Raw genomic sequence first — 16,256 nt, 5'->3', positions numbered from 1 at the left:
CTGAGGCTGCAACTATTCATGAGCCATGTTACAAGAGCATGTACCCATAATTTCACAACTTTATAAGAAATGATGATGTAAAAATAGCTATAAATGGGTCAATATACATTCCAGTTTGTTTAGGGCAGTCACAATTTACTCTTGTTGTCCTGATATAACTATGAATAGGAAGACCCATTCACTCTCAAGTGTCCCAGTTTACACAGTTACCCTATCTCTAGAGCATGTTTTTGGATTTGAATATAATTATCTTTAGAAAAATAACACTAACCCATGGAAATGCCTAGAGACCTCTAAAAGATATAAGTGAATTCAATCTTTAATCCTTGTGATTAGTTTTAGAAAGAAGTGGTGCCAGGGAAAATGTGCCAACAAAGATTCAACAACCATGTATCATTTAAAATTTTAAATATATTATTGTAATGTCCTATCTACTTAACTGCTGCTATGAAGGTGGACACTCAGGGTCACACAGACCCTCATTTATAAGAAGAATGACACAGTTCTTATGAAGACAGAGCAGGGAGTAAGATACGAAAGCACTGGCAGGCTCTACATTAAATACATATTTCTTCTACAATCTCCCACCATATCTAAAATACCTCTAAAGTCCAAACTCATTTATTTGGGTTTTAATTTATTCTGTAGTCCTCTATTAAACTGGACTGGTACCACACAGTTCATTAATGACAATACCTGATCAGAAGGGAGCTGGTTTCTGGAACCAAGGCCCCAACAGGACAGAAGCCAGATGAAGTCAGGAAGGGATAAAAGTACCTGCTACTAAACAAGATGCTCTGCTTAGGGCATCCATGACTCTTCTTAGCATTTTAAGCAACACCCATCATTTGCACCTTTGTGTCTCTCAACAGAGAATTTTACCCCAGAAGTCATAAAATCTTGAAAAGCAATCATGACTAGTGCTTGTTTCTGCTCCAGTACTATTTTAAGACACATCTGTGTTCATTTGGCTTTATGATGCTGTGACTTTTATTCTAATACACATATTGATTTGATTAAACCAAGTTCAGGGATAAGGCAAATATACATCTTTGCTCCCGAAAACATCCAGGCACTTTCAGCGTCTTTCAGCACAGATGAGGTAGGGTTGGGGCTGCAATGTCATGCCTAACCTGGGCTTCAGATCTGGAACTAGTTCATGTGGAAAATGCAAATGAAACCTCTGAAGCAATGCTGTGAAAAACAAGAACATTTCCATCCGAGCCAACTGTTCTCCAAGACAATGTCTTCTCCCTAAACAGAAAAAGCAGATATAATAATTTTTTAAACCCACAATCTTTACCAAAATTAATGTCTAATATTTGGGTGTCATTCAGGAAATCTGGAATTTAAAGAAAGTAAGAGGGAATTATGTTTATTAAAGGATTCTCTTAAATCTCAAAGAATAGGATTTGACACTTCAGCTCCTAGAACCCATACATTTACCTCCTTTTGTCAGACCATGGACTTTTGTAAGACTTTAGTTCCATCTCCCACTTCCCTCCCATGCTGCAACAGAGCCTAAGATATGCCACAAAAGATCTAATTTGAGGTGAGACATTTTGCTCAAGAAAAGTCCGCTTCATTTCAACTAAGTGTGTGTTCTTCCCCAATGAAGGTGAAGAGTTTCTAGTCCATTTTCCATGGGTCTTTTGTACCTTTTCACAGAAGAAGCAATATTTTCCTAGTTGAAGATGAAATACAATAACCAGAAGCCAAGATAGTGAGATTCTAGTTTTACTTAAGTGACTGTATCTTTTCCCTCTCTGGGTTACTGGCTTCTCATTCCACAAGTTTTGATTATGGGCAAAAAAGCCACAGGCAAAAACAGTTTTAGAAGAAGCCAGGGGTTCTCAAAAGTCCATCTATAGTTGATAAATTAAGGCTTATATTAAGCAGAAACAGGTGTTAATTACTTCCAATTAAATCATTCTCTCCTGTAAGAATCAGTTCTGTATTTTTAGAATTGGGATATTTAATTCTACAGGAGGATGCTTCAGATTAAGATGCTATATCTAATGAATTATCATTATCCTTTATTCTAAAGTTACGCCCCTGTGAAAGTTCTCTTACCTAGGGAAAAAGGAACCAAAGCTTCCTTCTTGGCAAAATATCCACTGCTGTCCAGAAATCGCTCAGGATGGAACACTTCTGGGTCTCTCCAGTACTTTTCATCAAAATGTACAGAATAAAGATTTGTAATTACTGTTGTGCCTTTAGGAATGGAATAACCACGTACAACTGCATCTTCAGAGGTTGCATGGAAAATCCCTAATGGAACTATATTACAGAATCTCAAAACTTCATGCAAAACTGCCTCAGTATAAGGCATTTTGAATTTGTCGTCCCAAGAAGGCTTCCCATTGGGGCCCATAATTAAATCAATCTCTTTCTGAACTTGTCCTGTCAGAGAAAAAGTATTCAAGTTATTATGCAATTCTTAGAATTATAGCTATAGTTATTTCCTTCTGGAATAAAATAAATGATAACCAATAACAAGCCAATAGGATATAGATACATCCAGATTCAGATTTTTTATTATCTGGGCATTCTGTTGAAATATATGCTATATATCTTGTACTAATAGTACCCAGTGCTCTGGGTAGCTCTATTGTGAAAGACATAAGTAATAAGAATAAACATCAAACAAACCTAGAATTGGAGTAAGAAAATTAGTAAAGCATAAAATTAGTTTTTTAAATTCTATCAGAGTTCAGGTTCCAGCTCTGCCACTTGCAGATACAGCGTTTTTTCTCATTTATAAAATAAGCATAATAAGACCTCTTTCAGAGATTTTTTTTACATGAATTGAGATAATAGATTTGAAAACTCTTTTTTGTAGCTATTAAATATTTCTGTCCTTGGCTGGCATAGCAGGAGTTCCTAAAGAAAATGTATTGTGCATGGCTAAGACTCAAAAACATGTATGAACCCTACATGTAAGGATAGACCCTGAGATCATCAAGAGAATCCTCACCTTGAATATTAGGATAAAGGGCCATGAAAAGAATCGCCCACCGTAGCACATTGGTTGTAGTTTCAGTTCCAGCAATGATGAGTTCACCCACTGAGAAAATTAGGTTTTCTTTGGAGAAAGTAGATGATGGGTCATTTTTACCTTGATCCATCTCATCAAAATAAGCATCAACAAAATGCTGAGGGAGCTGAGGCTTTCTGTTGACTGAAGCTTTTTCAATGAGTCTGGAGAGAAAATCATAGACCACAGATGCATTTCTAAACAGCTGTTGATGTTTTCCAAAAGGCAGGATGCCAATCCATGGAAAGGCATTATACAAGAAGACTGAGGCACTGGCAGCTAGTTCCACATTTTCACTAAATAACTCAATCATGTGCTGAAAATCGGTGTCTTCATAAGTGAATCGTTCTCCAAAAATGATCAGATTGGTTATGTTTGAAACAGCATTCGTTATTAATTGTTTAAAGTCAAAAGGTCTACCTTTGTAAGTTTCAATAGCATCAGTGAAAAATTTGGTTTCTTCCAAGATTTTAGATTCAAAAGACTTTTGGCCATATCCAAAATATCGAAAGCTGTTTACAGCTAATCGTCTGTGTTCGACCCATCCTCGGCCATATCTGGAATTGAGTAGGCCTGAAAAAAAATTAAAATATTGTATAATTCCTACTTCTCTGTATCTAAAAAATGAAAGGGAACAAAATGTTTTAATGGATGGTTAGTCATCTTTCTGCAAATTATACTCCTATATAACTACATGGTTGGGTGCCGTTCTCAGCAACTCATTAGCCAGAGTATTATAACAGATAAAGGTTTTCTACTCCTTATCTGTGGACTGGTAGAAAAGACCTATAATTGCACCACCACAAGAAGCTAGTCAGTCTTGTGTAATTTAACCTGGTGAAATAGGGCCAGGTGACTATATATGATCCAAATTTTACCATAAGCCTAATTTACCAAAGAGAAATGACCGCATGTTCAATGGGCAAAATTTTATCTTAGACTAAACAAACACCTAAAAAATCATCCTTCTAGGATTAGAAATTTTCTGCTTAAGAGAGAATAGATTTTAGAATATAAATTTCCTCCTGTTAAAAAGGGATATGGTAGACAATCAAGTAACTATGACAGGGATAAGGGAACTCTGAATGAGCTGTCAATATAGTCAAAATGCTGAAGTCAAAAGAAGGGCAAACATGAAGCTCAAACTTTTCTAATGCTGATATTGCCTACCTTAAAATTTCAGAGTCTCCACAATGTATCTGCTGTTTTGATGTGGCTACTATGGAAAATTTCCCCCTTAAATTAATTCAACATCTTCAGTGCACATATTTATGTAACATGTACTTTACTCAAAATTTCACTCATTACTGGGACACGGTTGTACCTATGATAAATTTAACACTGATATGTGATTCCCAATGTTGGAGGTGGGGCATGGTGGGAACTGATTGGATCATAGGGGCAGATCCCTTATGAATGGTCTTACAACAGCCTCTTGGTGATAAGTGAGTTCTTGCTCACTTAATGTGAGATCTGGTTGTTTAAAAGTTAAGGACCTCTCCCTACTCGCTCTGTTGCTCCCACTCTTGCCATATGACATGCTGGCTTTCTCCAATGCCTTCTGCCATGATTGTGAGCTTCAGGAGAAGCAGATGGCCTCAGCAGAAGCAGATGCCAGCACCATGCTTTCTATAAAGTGTACAGAACCATGAGCCAATTAAACCTCTTTTCTTTATAGGTTACCCAGCCTTGGGTATTTCTTTATAGCAATACAAAATGGACTAACACAACCCACAATGAAAAATGTCACATTCTCTTGTGTACATGAGGTACACAAAAAATTTACATTCCAACAACTTATTGTGCAATAATTTTTGAATGTAGAGCTTATTAAAAAGTTACCATATGTGAGGGGGTCATTAGTGCTGTGTAGCAATCTTACATTCCCATAGTCCATTCTTTTTTCTATACTCCCAGATGACTATTCGTTCAACAAATATTCATTTAACATGTATTTGTGGAACACCTACTATGTTCCAGGCAATGTTCTAAGTGTCAGGAATGTATCAGGGAACAAAAGAAGCAAAGATCCCTACCCTCACAGAGCTTAGACACTAGTAGGAGAGACAGACAAAACAACAAATAAATTATATAGCAAGTAAAAAGATATAGGGTAGTCAGCAAAAGGCTCACTGAGAAGATGACATTGAGTAAAGACTCACAGGAGATGAGGAAGTCAAACAAGCAAATACCTGAGGAAAGACCACTGTAGTTAGAAGGAACAGCTAGTGCAATGGTGCCAAGATGAAACCAGCCCTAGAGAAATATGTGCACATGGGATATATACACAAGAAGGTACAGAGGAGCACTGTTTATAATAACCCTACACTGGCCAAGCTGTGTGCCTGGGCATGACGCTGGGCCCACCCAAAGGGCAACTTTTTTCCATTCACACAGTGGGCTAATAGTGGCCATGATTTTCTACTTCCAAGGTCAGTACATAGTAACTTAAAGCAACACATAATTTTCTACCTGGTTTTTAAAAATCTTAAGTCAAATGATTTATGATGAAAATAGTCTAAACAATAAATTTACAGCTTTGAAAAATATATACTTTGTCTCAAATATTACTGTGATTGCATCATCTTTCATTTTCATCATCTTTTTAAAGGTCTATTATAATTGTGGCTTCTTATTTGGTCTAATTGCTTGTTTTTTATTTATATTACTGCTTTCAAGTATCATTATACCCTGGCCTGAGAATTCAGTCTTTTACAATTTGTGCTTTCTCTGCATTAGTTGATTTCCTTTGTGATGTAATACAGGAGTTTTATTTTTGTCTTTTCAATCAATGTCTTTAGTTTTTGCCTATGTAACCAAGATATTGTTAAATTTTTCTTTGAAATTAAATGTGAAACTCATATTAGAGAATTTAGGATACAACTTTAGTAAAAAGTCTTATACTATTAACTATTAAAACCACTGTATGTGATTTGAACATCCTATTTTAGGCTGTCTGTTGCTGCTTTCTTCTTACCGATTTTGTCAACTTTCAGTCTCTCCCCCTTGTTGAATATGGAATCTCCGACACTGATCAATACTAAACCATACAGAACGCTAGTCCTTTACACAAGCCATGCAACTCTACACCTACTAATCACAGTGATTAGTAGTCAAGAAAGCTGCTTCAAGTTCTGTAAGCTTTTAAGTAAAACGATAGTAAAAATGTCATCAAGTACTCAAGACTGGGTTCAAAAGGGCACTTTGGATTCAAGTGCAAGTATGTGTTTATTCCTAACTTGTTTCACAAAACCTGCAGATGTTATTAGGTGCTGATTCTTTAAAAGTTTATAATACTTATTAGAGCTGAACCACAACAGAATTAGCAATGTACTGGTCTAAAATATGAAAGTAGTACAGCCTGAAAGGTCCTCAGATACCAGGTTCTATAAGTAAATAGTTTCTTATTAATCAGTACAAAATAATCCCAACTCTATGCACTAAAACTTAAAATAAGAAATGTGATTTAAAATAGCTTAGTAAATCACTAAATAGGTGCAAATAAACATACCTCCCATTTTTGTCATCTTCATGAATAAAGGAAGGCATGGTCTGTCTGCAAAAATTCCACTTTGATGAACAAGACATTCCTTTACTACATCATAGCCATTTAGAACGACAGTTGATATGCCTCCAAGATCTAAACTGAAGATCTTTGAGAAGAGAGAAGAAAAACAACATTTAAATGGCAGAATGTATGGAGAAATATAACCATGGAAATCTACAAGTGGTAAGTGTGGCTTTTCCAGGATTTGTTACGTCCCTGAAAATATAGGCAGTTATTACTCACCTGACAATGTTCAGAGTGCCCTCCTTCTATAAGCCATGCAAAACTGTGTGATTTCATTATGCCATTCAGTGCCTGAAGTCACAATCTTACCAACAGTATAATGAAAAGGGTACTGGACTTGGGAGGCCTGAGTCTAGTTTAAGGTTTGCCATTAAAGAGATATAAGACTCTGGGCAGAACACTTAACCTATTTGGGCTTCAGTATTGCCATAGAAAATATATTTGATATACATGCTCTCTTATGATTCATTCTACCTCAAAATGTTCAATGATATCCAGGAATCTCCTTCTATTTCCAAGATGAATGAGGCTAAGTGAGGGAGAGGATTGTCAAAGACCTGAGAGACAACTTTGAAGTATAAACATATTGTAACTAAGCCCATTTGTATTTGGCTCTCTGTATTCCACAAAGGGAATGAACAGGGCTCTAAGGGAACCTAACCTTGGAGGAAAGGCATTTACCACATACATTAGGTAGTTGCCTCTCAGTTAAGGGGAAGGCAAAACAGAATCCATTCCATGCCTTGCTGGAGTTGTCTGCCCTGTGCCTCACCTCAGGTTCACTTACAGTGTCACACCTCCTGTAGTCTATTCTAGCTAACCCAATGTAAGAGCCTAGTCCAGTGAGAGAATGATACTTCCTTAAGACTGCTTATTGCCATCCTTTCTGGATAGCTTTTTACAGCCAAAATACTGAGACAAGCCTTATCCCTGTGCAAACAAGTCAAAGAGATTTAGCCATGGCACACGCTACTTCAGAAGAAAACAGGAGGCTTAGCAGAGAACAAAAGTTCAGCAGAAAGTTATATCAGCAAAGGTCATGAGGACTGCCAAGTGGTAACAACTAACCAGCTGAGTAATGGGGCCACCAGAGTCTTTGGCATAAGGGTGGGCTCTGCCAACTGAGCAGTAGGTATATCCAGAACCTTGGGAAAAGAACATTGACTGCCTGCCATAAGCAGTGGTATTAGTCAAAAGTGACAACAGAAGAGTTCTAAGTAAAAGGGAATGGCTACCAGCTGAGCAAAGAGGGGACAATGCAGTAATGTAGTCCTATTAAAGGAAAGTCTCTTCGCAGAAGTGAACTTTAGCAGAGACGATAAAAAAGATGGCATTCCACAAGGATAGTAAAAGAACCATGAACTTAAAGTTGTGTCACTATGAAGGCAGAACAGAGGGCAAATGTATTTCAGATAGCGCTTCAGGGTAGAACTTCAAACTATGGACACCAGGGACCATAAAAAGCAAGGAGGAGCCATGGCTTGAGAAAGTTGTTACACAATCCACCTTTACTCAACAATCTGAAATAGTCCTGTATTTGAGGGTAGAACTGGAGAAATTTTTACTTGAACTAATATGTATTCCTGTATACACTGTTTTCAAGGACTTTAGTAAAGGTTTGTAACTCAAATTGTGAAAACTTATCCTTAAACTGCTTTGATCTATGGAAGGGTACAGATTAGCTTATATATTATTTGATTTATTCAATAATTTTTAGTGCCAATTATGGGCTAATTATAATGCTGGCAGAGATGTAAAGAGGAATACACAAAACATTTTCCTTGCCTTCTTCTAGATCACTCTGTGATCTCCAAGTCTCTTTCCCTCGCCCAAACCAGCCCTACTCATAATTTTTCACTCTCCCAGTTAATGACCACTCCATACATCCTTCAAGTTGTTGAGGCCCAGAACTTTGCAGTCACCCACACTGACTCATTATTTTCTTCCAAACTCTACATCCAACTGCTCAGCAGTTATGCTGTTCCTACTTTCAGAATATAAACAGAATCAGACAATTTATTATAACCTGCAGGTGACCAATCTAAGTCACCTGCATTTCTCCCTTATAACAACAATCTCCTAACTGGCCTCCTTAATTTCATCCTTGTCTTTTTACAGGTAATTCTCAACATGGCATTCTCTTGCTTTATGGCCTTTGTTCTTGCTCTTCTCTTAGTCTAGAATGTTCTTCCTTTTCATATTCCTATAGCTTGCTCCTTCATTTCCTTTAAGTCTTTGTTCAGATGCTATCTTTGTGGTGAGACTGTTCTGATTAAGCAATTTAAAATCTGACCCACTAACATTCTCCATTCCCTTACCCCAATTTAGTTTACTTCCTGCTCTGTACTCTTTGAACATATTATATAATTTACTTAATTGTGTTTATGTATATTGTCTGTCTTCCCCCCACTAGAATATAAGCTACATAAGGGCAGGAATCTCTGTTTTGGTCACTGCTATATCTCTAGCACCTAGGACAGTGCACAGCATATGACAATAGAAATAGATGTTGAATTAATGAATAGTTGTAGAGATATACATTTAAGCATATTATTATAACATCATGGGCTAAGTGCTAATAACAGACAAATGTGCAAAGTGCTGTTGATGAAAACCATTAGGTGACTGCCACACTTTTCAACCTTTGCTTGGTTTGTTCCCTCATTTTGAATGCTTGCCTTGACTGCCATACTATCATAACCATACCAACTCTTTAGGGACGATCCTCCATGATGCCTTTCTTGGGGCACTCTTTTTCTCTCTGCTTTGAACCACACATGGGAGTTTAGAAGCTCCCATGGCACTTATTTAACACTATCTTGGACCCGAAACATTCATATTCTTGTCTTCTGCCTGCCTGCTAAATTATAAACTCCCTAGGAGCAGTGATTTCATCTTTTTCATCTTTGAATCCTTACACAGAATCTCATTCAGTGCCGTGCATAAAGTTCTCAATAAATGCTGTAAAAATAAATTAATACACTGTCAATTCTACTTGCCTTAATGGAATAATTTTATTGTCCTTAAGTCCATTACCTGAAAATAATCTGATAAAGCCACTTGTATTGGCTTTGCTAGCCAGAGAATGCCTCTCTAAATCTAGACTAAGATTAAAGTTACTGCAGAAATTTAAACATTCAGAATGAATCTCCAAGGAAATGGTAATTTTCAGTGTGATACACTTCTATATAAGATTGCCTTTAAAATGAATATATAAGTCCTGAGGACTGGCTGTTTAACTTTCAAGAATCACAAAGCAGAACTGAATTCACAGATTAACACAAAGGCGGGTATCACCTGAAGTGACTGTCCTAAGTAATTTTAAAGTCCAGTGTTTTTTGGGGTTTTTGTTTTTGTTTTCTGTGAGCATACATCTCATATTTAAAGGACAGTGGGAAACTAAGATTTTATTTAGAAATAAGTCCTAGGAACAACTTTTCATAACCTTTCGGAATTACAGGAGGGAACAGTCTTCTTCCACTTCCAAAAAAAGGTATAGTATTTTAACAATTTATACCAACATTGAGAGTCTGTCAGAATTGGAATATATCTCTAAAATAATGGGAGATCTTTAGAGATGTTTCACACCAGGATAAAGATCAAATGCTGCTGTAGCCTAGAGTTAATATGTTTGGTGGTTATCAACTAAACCTAAGGCATAGTGAGGCAAACAACGTCTATCTACTCTTTGATGCATATTCTTTTTCATGTTTGCTCCTTTCAGTTTTTCCTCTGCCCCACTGCAGCTAGTAACAGTTTAGTCCTATTTCATTTGTAGTCAAGAGCTTTCTCCGTAAAGAACCATGGTTCCCTCAAAAGTGGTACCAGCAATAAAACTAGCTGCTCATGCCCAATTCTTATCTATTGAACCGATCTAAATATCTCAAGACGACAGTCTAGTACGTTTATAATTTGTAACCTATGATAGGGGACTTAGACAACCCCCTGCCCAAAATAAATATTCATAGTAATACAGAGTGTCTTTCAGTTCAAATACTTATATAAGAAACGTTTAATTCCCTTTTCTGTGAGAAACCATTTCAAATAACTTGTTTAAAAATACTTTCAAACTTGGAGGTCGAACAAACCTGTTCTGGGTATAGAAACTAATAACATAGGCCGGACGCGGTGGCTCACGCCTGTAATCCGAGCACTTTGGGAGGCCAAGGTGGGTGGATCACAAGGTCAGGAGATCGAGACCATCCTGGCTAACAGAGTGAAACCCCGTCTCTACTAAAAAATACAAAAAATTAGCCAGGCGTGGTGGCGGGTGCCTGTGGTCCCAGCTACTCGGGAGGCTGAGGCAGGAGAATGGCGTGAACCCGGGAGGCGGAGCTTGCAGTGAGCCGAGATGGCGTCACTGCACTCCAGCCTGGACGACAGAGTGAGACTCATCTCAAAAAAAAAAAAAAAAAAAAAGAAAAAGAAAAAAAAAAAAAAGAAACTAATAACACATACAATAACCAGAACACTTGAGTAGCACTTTACTGTTTTCCGTTGTTATTCTCACTAACGAGATGAAAAAAAAACTAAGTCTCAGAACAGGGGTCAAGTTTTGTCTGGCAGAAGACCCGATTTCTAGTCTTATGCTTTCACATTTTGAATAAACTCAATTCTGGGAGAACTGTCGGCTGGAAAATAAGATCTAAGAATTACACATACTTTTGTTACCTCGTCCAGCTTACCTTTAACAACGTAAACTATTAGTGAGTCGTGAAAGGAACGTAAACCATTAGTGACTTACTATTCTAGAAACCTAGACCAATTTTTTTTTTTTTTTTTTTTTTTTTTTTGGAGAAAGAGTCTTGCTCTGTCGCCCAGGCTGGAGTGCAGTGGCGAGATAGCTCACTGCAAGCTCCTCCTCCCGGGTTCATACCATTCTCCTGCCTCAACCTCCCGAGCACCTGGGACTACAGGCGCCCCCACTACGCCCGGCTAATTTTTTGTATTTTTTTAGTAGGGACGGGGTTCCACCGTGTTAGCCAGGGTGGTCTTGATCTGCTGACTTCGTGATCCGCATGCCTGGGCCTCCCAAAGTGCTGGTATTACAGGCGTGAGCCACTGCGCCCGGGCACCTAGCCCAATTCTTGTAAAAATTGGTTTAAGTAAGGATTTAAGGTCAAACCTGAAATACCACAGTTGCCAAACATCCCTGTACTTTTCCTTCAAAACACTGACCACAGCCTGTGGTCGATAAAGAGATTAGTTTTCTCTCCCACTCATCTGCCAACTCCTTAAAAGGCTGTATCTGCCTTTTTCACCGCTAGCGTCAGGCCTGTAGTTGCATATAAATAAGTGTAATTCAAAACAAAACAGGTAAAGCTCTGGTCAGGCCCCGTGGAAACTCCTGCCCCCTCCGGACTTCAGGACACCCACACACATGCGGGGGTCGCCTTTTCCGCTGCCAGTCACAAGGCATTTCCGTGCTGCTTTCTCCTCCGCAGATTGAGGAGGAGCTAAGTACCGACCTCACCGGCTGGTTGTGAGTTTTAAATGAGTCACCAAGTTGGCAGTGACAGTGGCACACAGAAGGCGCCTTTTAAGTATCTGCTAAGGGGCCGTTCCCAGCCAGTCAGAACGGCATTGCCATCTGTGCTGTGGGACCCCCGCAGCGGATTTTAGTCATCAATTCATTCACGCGTTCACAATCATTTCCCAGGGCCAGCTTCTCAGTTAGGGGCGTTCCCCTGCGTTCTCCATTCTCACAGCAAACGCCTACACCAGTAGTTCATCGACTGCAAACACCGAAGAACCTGTTATTAACCATCTAGAATTTAGAACGCCTTAATTTTCCGACAAGCCGCGTGCAGCTTCCACAGAGCTGCGAGGCCGACTCGCAAGACGCCCGCCCTGAGGGCAGGGGTCCAACCTGGACCTGAAGTGGCTCCGCAGCCGGCGAGCCAAACGGCGCAGGCGCAGGAGCAAGAACTCGAGCGGTAGCGGGAAAATCAGGCCTGGATCGCCTCGGGGCCTCGGCCCGGAGTGGGTCACCGGCAGGGGCGGGGCTCCCCTTGCAGGGGGCACGGCGTCGAGGACTTCTCCCTTCCACAGCATGGAAACGGATGTCCCTCAACGGGCAGCCGGCATATGGAGAGGTCCCTATTACTCGGCTCACGAGCGGCCATAAGTCCAACCAGGAAGGCCCTGGCCAGCCCGGGCCAGTTTGGCGGCCCTCCCTGCCCGGGACCCGTCGGAGCGGTACCTCTCCGTACACCTGGCTCTGCTTTCTCATGTAGACATGGGGAAGCTCGGCTGAGGCGGCCAGGGAATAGATGTTGCCGATAAATGGCAGCCCCGGCGGCCCCGGAGGGAAGCCCATCGGCCTCCTCAGCTTCAGCAGCTGGCGGACCCCCAGCGCGAAAAGCAGCAAGAAGAGCGCGCCGCCGAGCGCCGCTGCGCCCTCTTCACCTCCCCAAAGTTTCCACATCTGCCCGAGCTGGGGGTGCGAACGCCACGGCCGCCCTGAGTCCCTGGCACTCCAGCCTCCAGCCCTGCCGTACTCCCATTGGCAGGATACTCTCAGGTCCCGCCCTAGCTCCGTGGCCATTGGCTGACTGAGTGAGCGCTCAGGTCCCCTCGGGACGACGACCCTCCAGCTCTGCGCGGCTTGGAGTCGGCTCTGCGGAGCGGGTAGCCGGTGCTACCCTTTGGAGGTGGCGCGGCTCTAGGCGGAGCAATGAGCCTGGAGGCCGTTTTCCAGAATGTTGACACCAGAATGTTGACCAGGTGTCAGGACGGCCTCACTCACTGGGGTAGGCGGATCCTGCCTCTCTGGGGCCAGCTCTTTCTTAAAGTGTCTTTTTAAGTACCAGGTCTGCTTATTTCATTTCAGACTAGGAAAACTGGAGAGGTGATCAACACTGTAGTCTTTAGCTGAACCTGATACTTTTAAGAATTTCCAGTAGAAAACTGACCCATCAGTAGTAAAAGAAAGTAATTTTACTGTTTTGTCCTGTTTTACTATTTTTCTCCTGTTAATGTATTTTTGTGTGTGATCTTTTAAGAATTGTGATGATTGAGCAGTTTATGTGATTAACTCAGTTTACCTATATTTGACCCCTCTCTGGTCTTTCCAAACTGATTACTTACTGGCAATCACGGAACTCTTGTCTGCACTTGTTCACGGAGAGTATTTACTATTCAAGATTTCTGCCTCCACTGCCTGGAATTAAGCAACTGATTTCATATTATTCTTGCTAATTCTGTTTTTATTCCTGTTTTCTACTGGACAGTTCCTTGCAACACAGGACTTACTGGGTTTGGGACTCTTCTAACAGCTGCCCTCTAATTGTGATTTAGAAGGGCATGAGTTTTATGGTCCTCGTTACCTTACGGCTCATTCACACAGCAAATATTAATTGAATGTCTACTATGTTCCCATGTCCTAAGCGATGGAGATACATAGGTGAATAAGAGCAACAAAATCCCACCCTTTCTAGAACTTACATTCTTATGAGAGGGAAGAGCAATAAAATGGAAATACAATAAATTTAGATAATCATCAGCAAACAAAAAGTGCGTTATAGAAAATGCCTGGTGGTTTGGGAGATATTTTAGCAAGCAAGGGCTGTCAAGGAAAGTCTTATTAGGAAGATGACGTTGGAGCTGAGATCAACTGCTAAAGAGGTGTATTTGTTTCCTACCACTGTTGTAACAAATTACCCCCAATTTGATGGCTTAAAAACCACACAAATTTATTTTCTTACAGTTTTTGAGGTATGAAGTCCAAAGTGAGTCTTCCTGGGCTGACAGAGAGGTGTTAGTGGGACTTCATTCCTTCTAGAGACTGTAGGAGAGATTCTATTTCCTTGTCTTTTTCAGCTTCTAGAGGCTGCCCACATTCCTTGACTTTCATCCCCATTCCTTCCTCTTCAAGGCAATTAATGTCAGTTCAGATCCTTCCAACATGGCTGTCTCAACGATCTACTTATAAGGATCATTGTGATGATATTGGGCCCACCTGGATAATCCCCGACTCAGGGTCAGCTGATTAGCCCTTTAATTCCATCTGCAACCTTAATTCTTCTTGCCATGAAACCTAACATATTCACAGTTCTAGGGATTAGTATGTGGACATATGGGGGGAGGGGAGCATTATTCTGCCTACTATAGAAGGGAAATTTGAGGCAGATATAGGGGAAAATATTCCAAACAGAGGAAATATCAAGGGCAAAGGCATCATGTACTAAGCAAACCTTGTCCTCTGAGAGTGTTTCCAATTTCTCTACATCTCCCATGCAAGGACACTGCGGAAGTCAGCAAGTTAGTCAGGGCTTTTAGTTTTTCTGTTTAACTGACTTGTGACCATCCCCAGGGGCTGAAGTTACCCCCGCAGGGCATGTGTCACAGGATCTCCAGCCACAGAATATCTACCTACTGCCTATTACAAATGCCTATTAAGAGATTCCTTAAAATTCTTATCAATCAATAATCTAATAAAATGAAAAAATAATTGTGAGAGATCGTTACTAAACTTGGTCTCTAATTTCTTACCAAAGGCCAGTGGAGATGACACAGGATGGATATTGGGACTGTGGGTGGGAGGCAATGCTGCTGAGGCACCAGGAGCTGGGGAAGATCACCTATGGGATGCCTCAGATCAACCCTGCCTTTGCAGCACCAGGAGGCTTACAGATTTTGGTCTGGCCACAGCCGTTATACAGTACAGGTACTTGGTTCAGGAGTGGGCCCCCTGCCATCATTTATTTTCAGAAAGGATTAATTTTCATTACAAAAATATCCTCCAATTCACTTAAATTAAGGAGCATTACTTCTTTGGCATTCTTTCCCTGGCTACTGTAGCAGAGGAGAGCTGAGTTACCCCGAGGCAGCCATGTCTGACTGACAGCACTGATGAAATGTTCCCCGCCCCACCCCACCCCAGCGCTCCTTGAGGGATAATAGGTGGGGGATTCTCAGGAATAACTGTAAGTCTTTCAGGACACAGAGCCTTCCCTGTAACAGTTTATCATGTTCTTTCAGCTCAACAAAGATAAATCTCTCCCTTATTCCCCCTCTTTGCATTTGCTCTTTGAGTGATAGCAAACAATCAATAATGTTTGTCTATGGCTTTTATCATGACAGGAAGGTTTAGGGGAGCAGGAAGTTAAGTATTTCACTGTTTCATGGCTGAGATCTCATCTTCAGTACTCGAGGTGGAATGGGTGAACACCCTGTATAGGGCTTTGCCATTTATATGTGTAGAACAGTAATGGTTTTAACAGAGAACAGCAGTGCTGTGCCAGAATCAGAACCTCTTTCTGGGCCTTTGGGAACTGAACCAAAGCTCCAGGACTCATCCTGAGGGGCAGTATCTCCTGGGGTCCCTTTCTGTTCTTGAAAGGCTGCAGCCCTGGCCTGGGCCATCAGTGTTGTCCCAGAGAGCTCCCAACACAGAGTGATGCAATCAGCGCAAATGTGCCTCCTTTGCACGTTCCATTATGTGCACTCTCAGTGTGTTTCATCAGAATTGAAGGAAGTGAGAGTCAGAGGAAGTACCAAGCTGAGCCATATTGGAGCCTGAGCTAAAAGAAAAAAGTCAATAATACTTATCCTGCCTTATTAAAAATTTGATGTCTTGTTCATAATGGGTTTTTGCCTCAATTTTGATTTTAAAGTGTTGCATTAAAGTGTTATCTTGATTCTGAG

General features: G+C 40.6%; 1 protein-coding gene across 4 annotated transcripts; it reads right to left on the bottom strand.

Annotated features, from left to right (window-relative positions):
- Window positions 1-962: 962 nt before the first annotated feature.
- On the bottom strand, window positions 963-13,317 carry CYP2R1 (cytochrome P450 family 2 subfamily R member 1). 4 transcript variants are annotated; one of them, NM_001193958.1, is given in 5 exon segments: window positions 963-1,254; window positions 2,074-2,403; window positions 2,978-3,610; window positions 6,549-6,690; window positions 12,811-13,076. In NM_001193958.1, coding segments are annotated over 5 exon segments (1,506 nt in total). In that variant the 5' UTR covers window positions 13,036-13,076; the 3' UTR covers window positions 963-1,078.
- Between the last annotated feature and the right edge of the window lie 2,939 nt (window positions 13,318-16,256).

Source organism: Macaca mulatta, chromosome 14 (genome assembly GCF_049350105.2).
Source record: "Macaca mulatta isolate MMU2019108-1 chromosome 14, T2T-MMU8v2.0, whole genome shotgun sequence".
Classification (NCBI taxonomy): domain Eukaryota; kingdom Metazoa; phylum Chordata; class Mammalia; order Primates; family Cercopithecidae; genus Macaca; species Macaca mulatta.
The sequence above is the reverse complement of the archived record's forward strand: the minus strand, read 5'-3'. Positions and strand labels throughout refer to the sequence as shown.